This window comes from Dendronephthya gigantea, unplaced genomic scaffold, assembly GCF_004324835.1.
Source record: "Dendronephthya gigantea isolate DGI-Jeju-01 unplaced genomic scaffold, DenGig_1.0 000178F, whole genome shotgun sequence".
Classification (NCBI taxonomy): domain Eukaryota; kingdom Metazoa; phylum Cnidaria; class Anthozoa; order Malacalcyonacea; family Nephtheidae; genus Dendronephthya; species Dendronephthya gigantea.
The window spans coordinates 139,513-152,880 of NW_021163188.1; the positions used below are offsets into that span (position 1 = coordinate 139,513).

Consider the following 13,368-nt stretch of genomic DNA (forward strand, 5'->3'; position numbering starts at 1 on the left):
ATAGACTCATCGATATATGGTGATAATTTCAATTATTTCATGTCTAGAATTCACAAATATAATCCATGATTCTAATCCTTAAGTTAAAGATTAGGCTCAGGTTTAGGATTAAAATTTAGGATTATATTCGTGGATTCTGGACATGAAATATTACCATAGAGTTGTTACTCATAATACGCTAATAAACTCGACACAAATTTTTTTTTTTTAAATACAAATTTTATTAAATATTTTTCTTTTCTCTTACACGTACTATATTATTACCTTGGATATCTAATTGTCAAGTTCATGCAAAGTTCATTTCAATATATTTTATGAAAATTTTTGAAATTATTTAATTTTTTTATCATTATGGTCAACTTATAAAGTTTACTTTCTAAACATTGCAAATATGCAATGACAAACCATGCAATTACGTATGATAGTATAATTCACTTATGTTCATTTATGAGCTTGCTGAAATTGCTTTTTTTAGTTCCTTCATCTTAACTTGATAGAAGTGAGCAGAAAAAAGTAATTCGTTTCTTAAACACTTCAGTAAACCAACAACTCTATTTCCTAGGCTGGTTTTCAAGGCAGTTTGGTAAAATGGCAGAATCGTCTTTGTCTGGCTGGAGTTTGATGCGTCGTAATGCAAGTGACTTTCCTGTTGAAAGTAAGAACAGTTGTTTAGCGAAATGTGTTTAAACCATTAATAAATTCGTTAGTTTCTAAATAGTTTTATCAGTTTTAAACTTTTCTTTCTAGAGACCCAGTAAAGGCTAGTTTCCACTTTCCACTCAGGAAAATTCTTCTTTGGATCGGACAGGACAGGAAAGTTTCCTTTGTATGAATGCCGCCTGAGAACTCACCGACAAAGGAAATTTTCCTGTTCGTTCCGATCCAAAGGAGATTTTTCCTGAGTGGAAACTAGCCTTAAGGATCATCTCTTATTGATCCAGTGTTACTACAGGAGGAAACCTAAACTAAACTAACTATATTTATACTGGATAGTTCTATCAGTTTTAAACTGTTCTTCCTAGAGGTCCAGTAAGCATCATCTCTTATTGATCCAGTGTTACTGTAGGGTATTGGAAGATGGAGGACAGGAAATAAGTTATTATTATACTTACGACATATTTTATCGTCAAAATCATATCCACAACTTTGTAACCAACTAACTGTATATCGCTCAGAGGAAACGGGCTGGATTGGTTTTTAAGATCTGCAATTACTTTGTCCAATGGCTTTGTGAATGCTGTTAGCGTCTTTTTATTCTGGATTAAGTCGTCTTTTTCCTGAAAATAAACGTCAATATACGATTTTACCATTGCCAAGAACACAGTATGACATAAGACAATACTGATAACGACTTTAATTAAGAGGCCAAGTTAACCAACTCTCATTGAAAGGACAAAAAAACGCAACTTACTGTGAAATGCTTGTTGTGTTTGTAACCGTATGTAACGTTACAAACGAGTTCTGCTCTCATCCTGGGATCGTTGTAACCAAACACTGGATTGTTTCTCTGCAAAATAAATTAAGCTTTAATGTAATTTACTTCATATATATCAGATATGTACAGTGAGTTGTCTTAATCAATTTATCCTTTGGCAAATTGGACAATGCAGGAGAGAAGGGGTTATCAAACTTACTATATCTTCCTCTGTGTCGTAAGCAAGTTTATGCGCAAAAATGCTTGTTTTGAAGAGGTTTTGATAATGGTACAACTTGGAGCTATCGTTTAGTTGCCTTCCCATAGTTTTTTGAAGCATAACATTCATGAGTATGAACAAACAAGCCACGCTCAACGGCTTTAGTGTATCTAAAAACAAAAGTTGATAAGTATAATGTTTGGGGTCTCAAGTTTATTGATTTCATATTAGTTAAGCTATATATATATATCCAGTGTTGAATCGAGGTCAGTTTCCACGCGCGTAGAAGAAAAGTGGCATGGCCTGGCTCTAGGGAATTTCCCTGTATATCATTATTCATTTAATATATTCAAAAGAGCTATACGTGTTAACTTGGTTTTCCCCCAATCCACGTGAGTGCATGAATCCTAGAAACGTTTCAGCCCATGAGAAACTCAAAACTCTAAACTACTTTTAAGTCGATTTTTTTCAAACTTTTTACCGTCTTCCTCTTCAAAAATAAAAAGTTGATTTTTTACTTGAAACTATAGCGAAGTAAATTATCCAAAAAAATAAGACTGACGATGGTTTAATGGTTTAATGTTTTAATATTCAGCTTCGTTGGGGACCTTCCCAAGCACGCGAAAACCGATTTGGGAGCGTCCGCCTACTATTCTTATCTGTATATCTCCTTAAAATCTCAAACTTAAGTGGAGATTATTAACTAAAACCTTTTTATTAATACGTCTAGTTAATTGACCACTCAAAAATTAAATAAATATTTTTCAGTTTTCAAAGTCAGAGTTTTGAAACCACTCAAAACGGTATAGATTAATGCAAGAGAAAGATTACAAGGTACTTGGGTAGGTATAGAAGAATTAGATCAAGTGAGACCATAACTACTGTGAGATCCCAGTTATACACGATACTGGATTACTTTCCATATCAGATAGGCGTCAGTTGCTGGTACACAAAGATCGGTTCGAAAACTAATACGGTATCGCGTAACTGGGGGCTAACTTTGCCAATCTATGTTTAGCCTTTGTCGTGCTGCATAAAATATTATCACCATCCTTTAGATCTAACTCTTTTATAATATGCTGCTACTGAGAGAACAACTTTACTCGTTTACTATAGTAAACTATAAACTGACTTACATTAGTATAAAGCAACTAATATATAACTTTATAATATTTTCTTATACACATTCTCTAGAAAGCTCTCTATCTCTCTCAGTCTCTAATTGTTACATCCGCAGAAATTCGACAGACTTTATATTTGGAGTGAAAACGCGCAGTAATTATAGCCAAGATTCTTATAATATACACCCTTAAAAATGATTTCTCTATATAGCATAAAGTTCTCGTTTAAACATACCCATGATATTCATTTTATTATTCCTGAGTGTCTTGTATGCTTCGAAGTCTTGTCAGCTGTGGTCCAAATGATGAACTGATGCATTTCTATCAAAACGGGACTCTTTTTATAGCCATGTACTTTCGCTGCATATTTACCGGATGTTTTTCACATATATATGAATATATAATAGATCACCTAAATATAGGCTATTTTGAAATATATTTGCTTTATATTAGACTGAACAATGGTAAATTGCTTGTAAATATACCAAAAGCAAACAAACTTGAAGTTTTAAAAGTTTCCCCTGTGCCAAATAAAGTCTGTTTGTTTGCAGTGTTTTTGTTTCCATTTTTGAAGCAAATCCTGTAAGTTGATGGATACCATCATCAAAATATTCCTAATTCTTACAGTATTTCAGATCAGATCATTCTCTAGTCCTTCTCAAAAAATTCTGGGAATACGTTGTCCCACAAGTATCGTGTTACAGTATTCCTACTATGGGACTGTTCCTTATTTAACTTATCAACTAGTTCCTATCGACACTGTGTCAGGAATGTCTTAGAAATTGCTTTAAAAATAATTTCTAAGTTAGTGTATCAGTTTTGTTAGCTCAAAGTATATATTTTTTCTTTTAAAAATAATCAGAAGTTTTTATGTGAAACATTTTGTAGTAGACTAATATGTTTGTTGTTTGCAAACAAGGAAAGCGTAAGAAATAAGGTAATTTCTAACAACCGCGAGTGTATTTGTTTTGTAAAACATCTTCAAATATAAGTTGTTGGAAATTCTTCAGCTATACTTCCACCTTTTCATTTTTAATTCAATAATAAACTATACAGATGTTCGTACCCATGATTGACATGCAGAATAAGTCATTCTGTATAATTGTTCGTTGATTTTTGATATTTTTTTCTACATGTTTGAAGGGAATTTGAGTGATGATTTCAAAAACGATGCGAAGGATTGTGAAATCTTTCCAGGAGATGAAGCTGTTCTATCAATGCCAGGTATTCTTCAGGTATTCTTCTTTTAGTATCATAAAATACGCACCCTGGGAATCCGAAATAATCATAGAAAATAAGAATAGCAATTTTGCAACAATACTGAAACATTTTGCAACTAAAGATTTCCGGATGAAGCCACCACGCGGACATATACACCGGTAGTCCTGCGTTGTATGTGGCCTTATTTTAGCAACCTTGCAAGGATGATATTTTTACGAAAACTTTCAGGCAGTGACATTAGCTTTCTGCAGGTTCCCGCGAAAGCGAAAGGAAACGACCAAAACTGTATTTGCATATTGGTTTTCCCCTGTCCAGCCCTCCTGTGCAAAACCCGGTTCTAAAACGTCATAAGTTTAATGTAAATATTACGTGGGCGATGTTCTATGAAGTGTCTCAAAAGTCTAAACAAAGATTTCATTTTTTCAACTAGATTCTGCTTTGGTTCCTTCCAATGGTTATCATCAGAAATTATCCTCCGAAGTTATAAACTCATCATACGGGATTTGCTCAAAGGTAATGGTGCGATATTAACAATTTATGTGTTGCTAGACTTGATTAGATACAGTCATTATTATTCTATGTCTCTCCATTAGTTCAACCATGCATGCATCACAATACGAGAATCTCATCCCAAAATTTTGGGTTATACGAAGCTTTTACAACTCATGATTTTGTTTTGAATGCTTTCTGGTCTTCTGGATGCGCGACAGATTAGCCGCGGCAATCTGAATTGCCTGGTACTTTTTTATTAGGCAATTAATAAGTAGTCTGTTTGTGGGCAGACAATTCAATTGCATGAGGTGTGTACAACAAAACTACCCACGTTTACGATTGTCTTTAAGATTATGTACTTTCCCTGGGAGATCTAAACCATTTTTGAACAGCAATGAATTCTTCAGAGCGTCAGGTTATTTTAGGGTGTGTTCCAACGTACATGTTCTAAGCGACACAGAAATGAATTCAACAGATCATATGGTATATAACATGCGCTGTTTCTTTACGCCAAAACCTTGCCAATACAATATACCAACTCTTCAGTGATTATTATACATCATACTTTTTGGAAACACTTTATTATTGTATTAACGTGATACAAATTATAACAATCAAGTTTATATGACTTCCAGCTACAACCCAAGTTAATCTATAATTTTATCCAATTTACGGCTAAATATTACATATTTATGAGATATTTATTTGATGCACAGCATCTACTTTGTGAAATTCACGAGAAAAACATTCATATTATTATCCATGCCGGAAGGTTTATTTCGATTTATTGGGACACTTTGGAATGACACAAGAACTACTTTGAAAATAGCCTTGCATATCCGCAACATCATGGTTTAAATTCACCAATATTTGTACGCGGACGTAGTACCAGTCTTTCTTCGACGTCGCGCCAGTTGTGGTGAGCTTGGCTGGCTTGCTACTCTGGGTGACAGTTGAAAAACCAAGATCTTTTTGCTGGAAAATGAATGAGTATAATAATCTGATTGCCAACTCTACATTTATACAAGGTAGCTCTGACTATAACACTTCCAGAAAATGCTCTTCTTTGAGCGTTTTCCCTGTTAGTTCTCTGCATGATCTAGCTGGAGTTTTTGCCAAAATAAAGTTGGACGTTTTTTAACAAGAATCTCGAAAGTATAACTGAAAGTTGCTGAATTGTCGAGTACAGTTGAGTTTCTAAAATGTTGAAGTTTTTTAACTGCATGAGGTGTTGAAATGAATGATAATTCGCCCTTACTATTTTGTTCATCCATAATTTTATCAAGGTCAGCTGCGGACCCAGTAATCTGCTTTTGTTCTGGCATTTTCCGCTCTGGAAATGGCGTGTGATTTCATAATTGTGAACTTGATGTCTGATGATTCTTTTCAAAATCTCTTGCAAGAAATCTTCAATCTAAAAGCATTAAGATGTGCGAGAAAAAATAAGCAAACTTAGTTGAATCATCAGTTGTAGTATTTCGTTCCACCCAGACATCTTCTCTCTCAATCCTACCTTCAAACGTCTATCAATCCTTGTGGTATTGTATCCAGGAATGGTCCTCTTTGGCGGGCTCGTGCAGTCTTTCTTCCCTGAAAGAGCTGTCTTTATGCACTAAATGAGAGAATATTTACCTCTAAGAAGCCATGCAGCCAATAAAGAATAAGTTTATTCAGAAACTGATACAGCTATTCTGTATAAATAAAGTTCGTTGAAACTCACATCCGCAATAAGACATTGTCGTAGATCTTTCATCAGTGTTTGTAACTTGCTCAAGTCTTTGTCAACATTTTCACATAATGCTTTATTATCTTTCAGACATTGTGCAAAGCTGTGTCCACACATGGCGAAACTTATCAGGACTGTGACAAGGAAGGAAGCTCCTAAAAAGTGGCAAAAGATTTGAGCGTAAATCTTGGAATAAACTATACGCTAACTACGCCATGCAATGGTAAGTGATTGAGTTGCAATAAGCAAAACTGACAACGATACAGCTGCCGTACGATATTGTTCAATTAAATACATCATATACCTGGTGTTTTCTTGCTGACGAAAGCCATGAAATCTTTTTAAACAGTCTTTTTTTCCAGTCTTGTTGTACTTGTATCGAGTTTTCAAACGAATGCATCTCACATTTAGCTCTCCTCCTTTTATACCATGGTTAAAAACACTGCCGCCGTTGTAAAAATCCATTTTGGTAAAAAATTACCCCAGGAGGACTTCCCAATGCAGGTCCAGCTCCAAAACGATACAAGTGACGTTTTTATTCTTCAGCTTCCCATGCATTGATGGAGGTAATTTTCATTGTGTTTCGCCAGGACCCGAAACCTATTAAAGCTGAAATTACTAAAAAATTAAAAATTGTCGAATTCCGCGAGTTTGTTTTGCTCAGTTGGATACTGGAGAAATATTTCAGACCAGCAAGTGAAACCATTCAAGATTGGCTGGTTTTTACCCTTGTTTGATAGTTTGAATGCTCGTTTTTATAACGTTTGAAACATGTTAAGATTTCAAGTCTTCAACTCGTTTCTTGTGGGAGAATTTCAGATTTCTCATCGTGAAATGTTTGCATCAAGTTTGGTCTTATCTAAAGACAATTATTATCATCAATATTCAATCATTTCGTTAAAATAGTCTATGAATATAGTAGCTTTGGAAACTAATTTTTCCCTTTCCTAAATCTTCCGACGTTGATATATAAGTTTTGAGCATCGATTTGGTGGTCAAAAGCTTCAAATCAGAACTTGATAATTAGTTCATCAACTGCCTAAAATATATACAGCCGCCACAGGAACACTGGTTTCCGTCTTACCCTAGGGGTTTACGTTTTAAGAGAGTTGCTGTGAAAGGTACTCTCTTTCGATGAATACCCGAAAGTCTTGTTAAAGTCTTGTGTTTGCTGCATTTCTCAGCACTAATGGGATTTAGGCTCTATATGCCAAGTGCATGCAGACATGTTTAAGAGTTAACAGTATAACATTTGTTTCGCTTTATCTCTGCTCCCCAGGGACTCTCATGCAGAGCCGAGGCGAGGGCAAAAAGAGCAATTTGCCCAAGTCTTGGGGGTGAAATGATGGGAGTATGTATTGTAATAGAAATAAGTGGGAAGGAAGCTGTACTCAAATTATTTTTCTGCAGGTTTCTGAGCGCCATTTAGCGGGGGTCTATATTTGTGACATTAGTAAATACAAGAACGGTAACTTGCATGATATAAGCTAAGAGTTTTTGATTATTTCGTAGGTTGTCTGGCCCGATTACGACAAGCAATTAACGATAGATCTGACAGGGATCTTATAGCGATAATCCACTGTTTTTTTTTCATATTTCGACAAAGCTATTTCAGTTGATTACTTAGGAAAACCTCTCCGTATTGACGCAGTGTTTAATGTTAATGCTGGGGTGCAATGAACAGTTTTAAGCTGTCTGATCTTTCCTGCGACATCAGCTAGTAATTATAACAATGTTCATTTAAACAGAGGATTGTAACTAGCTCTCCTAACTATAATCTTTGCCAGCTGGTTTCAGAAAAAATAGAGCCAGGACCTCTTTGGGTGGGGAAGGGAGAAAAAGGGTGGCACAAGCAAGGGTCACCCCTGTCTGCCTCAACCTTAACTGTTCACAAAGGCCAAACTCAGAGTGTGGTCAGTGCAGGCCGTATGATTTTCTTGCATGAATTCTGTTTGTGATGACGAAAAGTACATCAAAAACATGCACAATCTTCCCATGTGTCATTCTTGCATCTTCAGACATTTTATACATCATAGTTATCTTGCAAATACTTTATTTTTTCAAACTTATAATGCTACATTTTACAAATTACAATTATAACAATTAATTACTACTTAATTAACAATTAATTAACAATTATAACAATTAATTAAGATGACGACTTCTAACTACAGTCATCGTAGTTTAGTAAAATATCAACTAAACATTTAATGTATGAGATTTTTACTTGATGCATGGCATCTACTTTATGAAATTCACAAGAAAAATTATTTAATTTTATTTAATTTGATTTCCATTTCCAGGTGGATTTATTTGGATGTCGTGGAACACTTTGGGATGATGCAGTGACGCTTGTTGAAATATCCTTGTATATCCGCAATATCGTGATTCAAATTGATCAGCATTTGTACACGCACGTAGTACCAGTCTTTCTTCGATTTCGCGCCAGTCGAGGTGAGTTTTGGCGGGCTGCTAATTTGTGTGGCAGTTGAAAAACCAAGTCCTTTTTGCTGGATAAAAAATAAATTAGTTTATTAGTCCTAAGGGAAACCTACAGGAGAAAACTCACTTTATTTATACTGGATAGCTCTATCACTTCTAAACTGTTCTTCCTAGAGGTCCAGTAAGAATCATCTCTTATTGATCCAGTGTCATTACAGGAGGAAAACTAAACTAAACTAACTTTATTTATACTGGATAGCTCTATCAGTTCTAAACTGTTCTTCCTAGTATACACTGAATGATAATCATTTCTTACTATAATGTTCATCCATGTCATCATCAGGTTAAGCTGAGGACCAACTAATTTGGTTTTTGCGTAGCATTTCACGGTTTTAAAATGACGTCTGATCTTGTGGTTGTAAATTTGATGGACGACGATCCTCTTCAAAATTTCTTGCAAAAAATCTTCAATCTAAAATCATTACATGTCCCTTTATGAATGCAATCGAAAATAACCAAAATATTAAATGAACAAATGTATCTTTCAGTCATTGTGTCCTTTCCTACCTTCAAACTTTTGTCAAGTCTTGTTGCATTATATCCAGAAATGTTTTTCTTAGGCGGGTACGTGCAGTCATAATTGCTTGATAAAGATGTGTCTTTGCACTAAAAGAGAGAAATTAATCGTTGACATGGTCATACAAGAGAAGAGTATTTGATTGAAGAGTATTTCAGTTCATTCTATAAACACCACTTTTCCCTCCGCCGAAATATTTAAAATTTGTATATTTAATCCTCTATAGAGCTATCTGTACATTATCCAGTATTTTACAATCTGTTTAGTGGTTTTATCCCGTAGTGACACTGGATCAATAGGAGATGATCCTTGATGTAAACGTAAGGAAGAAGAGTTTACTGGCAAATGATAAAGCTAACCAATGTAAAGTTAGTTTAGTTATGAAACTTACCTCATCAATAAGGCATTGCAATAGGTCTTTTATCAACACCTGGCACTTGTTCAAGTCGTTTTTAATATTCTCACACAATGCTTTCTGGTTTTTATCTTTAAAACATTGTGCGAAGCCGTTGCCACACAGCGCAAAACATATCAAAATTGCCAGAAAGCCTGAAATATAGTAAAATAAAATAAATGATAACGATAAATAGGCTTTCTTTTTTAATAATATCTGAAGCTACTGCCGTGAATGTATTGTGAAAATAGAATGCAATGTACCTGAAGTTTTCGTTGCAAATGCAGTAGCCATGAAATCTTTTGAAACAGTTTATTTTTTCCCTGTCTTGTTGTACTTGTATTGACTTTTCGAACGAATGCCTCTCACATTTGGTTTTCCTCATTTTATACCACGATTTATGAACACTGCTGCGATTGTAAAAATCCATTTTGGTCAAAAAAAAACCCTATAGGTGAACTTCCCAACGCTGGTTCAACTCCCAAACGATGCAAGTGACGTTTCTATTCTATTTGTATTTGTTTTTATTATTATTACAGCTTCCCATGCAATGATGCAGATAATTTTCATTGTTTTTCCTAAGGTGCGAAACTTATTCAAACTTAAATTGAAAAAAAAATTAAATTGTTGAATTCCGTTAGTTTGTTTAGCTCAGTTGGATACTGAAGAAGAATTTTATATCACCAAGTGAAACCTCGGAATATTTGCTGCTCTTGACCCTCGTCTGCTGATTTTTTTGGCTGTTTTTATAAAGATTGACACTTGGTAAGATTTAGGGTTAAGATTCTGGGTTTTTTCAAGAGGAATTTAAAATTAATTTCGTAAAATAGCTATATGCATCAGGGTTTGTTTTTTTAACTAAAGATGTAGTTATTGTTATCAATATTCAATCATTTCGTTAAAATAGCTTTGAATATAGCGAACGTTAGAAACTTATTTTTCCCCTTCCCACACTTCAGTCATTGATTATTTATCCTTATTACTTTAGATTTTCAATCCAGCCTGCAGTTAACCTGCCAATGTTGCGGTAGCTATGAATGGTGGTTTGAAATGTTGAATACAAATAACCCGACGCGGAGTATTTTATATTTAGTCGGATGCTATCCACGACAGGCAAGTGTCATAATCTTCAAATAACTGGGATAACGTTTTATACTGATAAACTGCCTAAAATATATACAAACACTTCTTAATCTATAGGGGTTCGTCAAATGCTGTACTATGAAGGATAATACGAGACTTTCGATCGATATGAAAACAACTATATATAATTATATATGAATTAAGTTCGTCCCGGCAGCCATGCAATCATAGCGAGATGTTTCATCTACATACATGGTAAGATCGATTTAAACTTGCCAAAATAAAATGTTATTTGTGCCTAAAATTTCTTCCAATTTCTACCATTTTTTGTCGCTGTCATGTCGACTACAATCGGGCTTGATGTATATCGATTTTTTAGGCAATATTTGGTATGCGGTTTTAACGAAACTCTCTGCAAAACATTACATTGGCACCATTAAGTAGGATTTTCATGGTGAGTTCTTTCGAATTTTTAATATGTATAGATATTAATATATAGAACATGAGAGAAATGGTTTGCCATGCCCCGTCTTTATTTGTCTATACGAATCTGAATTCTCTAGATACGGTTGTTTGCTGTGCATGATCACAGCAATCGCCTCTCACCTGCATGCATTTGTTGAATTTCACCACTGTTTGGTATATGTTTGCGTATTACTGCATGAATGTTTACAATTTGATTAATGATACTGAAATATATATATAAAGGTGCATGTTTGTAGCTGCATACGACTAAATAAATATTTATGTAGAAGCTAGGTATAAGGTGATATTAAAGTATATTATATGTTAATATTTAGACATTAAACCTGGTTTCCGTTCTGTCGTGATTGGCGTGAACAAGTCATTTTTTACGTATGAGAAAATAGCGCTTTGGGGCCTTAAGTTATGACGGAATGATGACAGAATTAAGACGAATTATGTTATATGAAAACCAGCCTTAAATACTTGAATTAGTTGTAAAAAAGTTTAGTTGAATGCGACCAAGGAGTCCCGTTCTAAATTTGTCTTAATTTCTGTATTCAAATTCATTATTGCCATGATTGTACATGCATACATAGAAATACTATATCGCATCAGCCACCTTGATATGTTCACGACAAGTACGACGAAACCTAAATCTTTATCTCATTATTGTCTAAATTGCATTCGACTCGATCCGACCAAAATACGACGTATAAACTACCCCTTATCCAAGGTATACGATGCTTCTGGCAAAGTCACTGAGTCTTGGCCAGTTAGGGCTAGAATCTGTTCTGTGTTTTCTTCAGCTTGTCTGGGTTCATATTCCCTAGGCTCGTGGTTCAAATCTTCCGCATTACCATTGGTACTTTTTTTTCTTTTTCTGTGCCAACACAATCCCAAACCAACGATGATTGTCACAAGCGACAGAACGCCAATTGAAATACCAATAGCTACACCAATTTTGTTACTGCTCGATGACGTGCCCTCTAAAGTATGACCAACAAATGTCAGTTTAACAGTTTTGTTATCACCATTTACTCGATAATGGTGATGTATTTTGGCGCTAATTACTCGTGATCATTATGAGTGATTTAAGAGTAACAAATCACACGGTCTGATCATAATTAACCTTATTTTTTACCGATTTTTTGCTGTCGATAGCAAATCGTCTGCGCGTGCGTGCGTGCGTGCGTGCGTGCGTGCGTGCGTGCGTGCGTGCGTGCGTGCGTGCGTGCGTGCGTGCACGTATAAAATGACGTAAAGGAATTAGGGAAAAAACCTCCGTATGGCCATGTGTCAGCGAATTGGGAGATTCCCTTCGAAAACTATGAATTTAAACGCCGAAAATCTCATTTAATCTTGAAACATTCAGCCATAGAAATTTTATTTTACATATATAGACTATGGACATATACCACGTAATTTATTTGCCATTTTAACGTCCTCTTTGACGTTCAAGTCCTCATGTTAAATCTGCATAATACTGATGCCATTTGAAAGCACTTCTATACTGTCAGGGTTTGAATATCTTTAAATACAGAAAATCAGAAACTTACCTACCATTATTGATGATGACACATTTCTCTTCGCAGGCCCCCTGGTCAAAACCTTCGTTCCCGCAGTTGATGCTTGGGTTCTCAGGACAGTTTGAACAATCGTCGGTAAAACTTGATCGGAACTGATTTTTAGAGCAATCATTTGTGAACACTCTCGTTGTTAATATATGAATCACCAAAAGTTTCAGAATTATTTCTGCGGTTTTTTTGTGATACATTTCAAAGATCGAAAGATGCACCACCATTAGACTAAGGAACGATTCTGTCCCTATGACCTAATGTTCTGAATGTTATATCTATTTTAACTCTTTTGTTATGTTAATCATACATAAAGTCATAAACAAATTATCCAATAAAATCTTTATGACGAACATTTGGTCGAATAAACCTTGTGGTAAGGTTAGGAAAAGGGTTAGAAAAGACAGACGAAAATTATGTGAAAAAATTTCGAATAAGAGACGAGAATTACGCTAATGACGCCTTACAAGCGGCTCAGCAACTCAGGCATGAGTGAACTTGGCTATAAGAAGTTATGAGATCATCGTGGTGACGTGTGGATTTAATTTTAATAATTAAGATTTTCAATAAACATTCTTTATTTGGGACGTTTCAGACAATGTTTGCTGTCTAAAGAATGTGGTAAAAAAATAAAAAATA

The 13,368-nt window shown here is 34.9% G+C and overlaps 2 protein-coding genes and 1 long non-coding RNA gene across 4 annotated transcripts; 1 reads left to right on the forward strand and 2 right to left on the reverse strand.

Annotated features, from left to right (window-relative positions):
• The first annotated feature begins 3,906 nt into the window (after positions 1 to 3,906).
• LOC114538297 lies at positions 3,907 to 12,834 on the forward strand. 2 transcript variants are annotated; one of them, XR_003688702.1, is made up of 9 exons: positions 3,907 to 3,979; positions 4,407 to 4,489; positions 6,285 to 6,417; positions 8,498 to 8,648; positions 10,249 to 10,372; positions 10,596 to 10,945; positions 11,070 to 11,144; positions 11,491 to 12,146; positions 12,748 to 12,834. It is a non-coding gene; the product is annotated as an uncharacterized LOC114538297 (long non-coding RNA). The 2 variants fall into 2 exon arrangements; XR_003688701.1 differs by lacking the exon at positions 11,491 to 12,146.
• On the reverse strand, positions 8,503 to 10,087 carry LOC114538295. The gene is made up of 5 exons (XM_028559450.1): positions 9,871 to 10,087; positions 9,605 to 9,762; positions 9,204 to 9,302; positions 8,953 to 9,108; positions 8,503 to 8,704 (listed from the first exon to the last, which is right to left on the reverse strand). Exons 1-5 carry the CDS (start codon positions 9,899 to 9,901, stop codon positions 8,504 to 8,506), a joined length of 645 nt encoding a protein of 214 aa, XP_028415251.1. The 5' UTR covers positions 9,902 to 10,087; the 3' UTR covers position 8,503.
• On the reverse strand, positions 11,547 to 12,991 carry LOC114538296. Its single transcript, XM_028559451.1, has 2 exons — positions 12,716 to 12,991; positions 11,547 to 12,141 (listed from the first exon to the last, which is right to left on the reverse strand). Exons 1-2 carry the CDS (start codon positions 12,954 to 12,956, stop codon positions 11,873 to 11,875), a joined length of 510 nt encoding a protein of 169 aa, XP_028415252.1. The 5' UTR covers positions 12,957 to 12,991; the 3' UTR covers positions 11,547 to 11,872.
• Between the last annotated feature and the right edge of the window lie 377 nt (positions 12,992 to 13,368).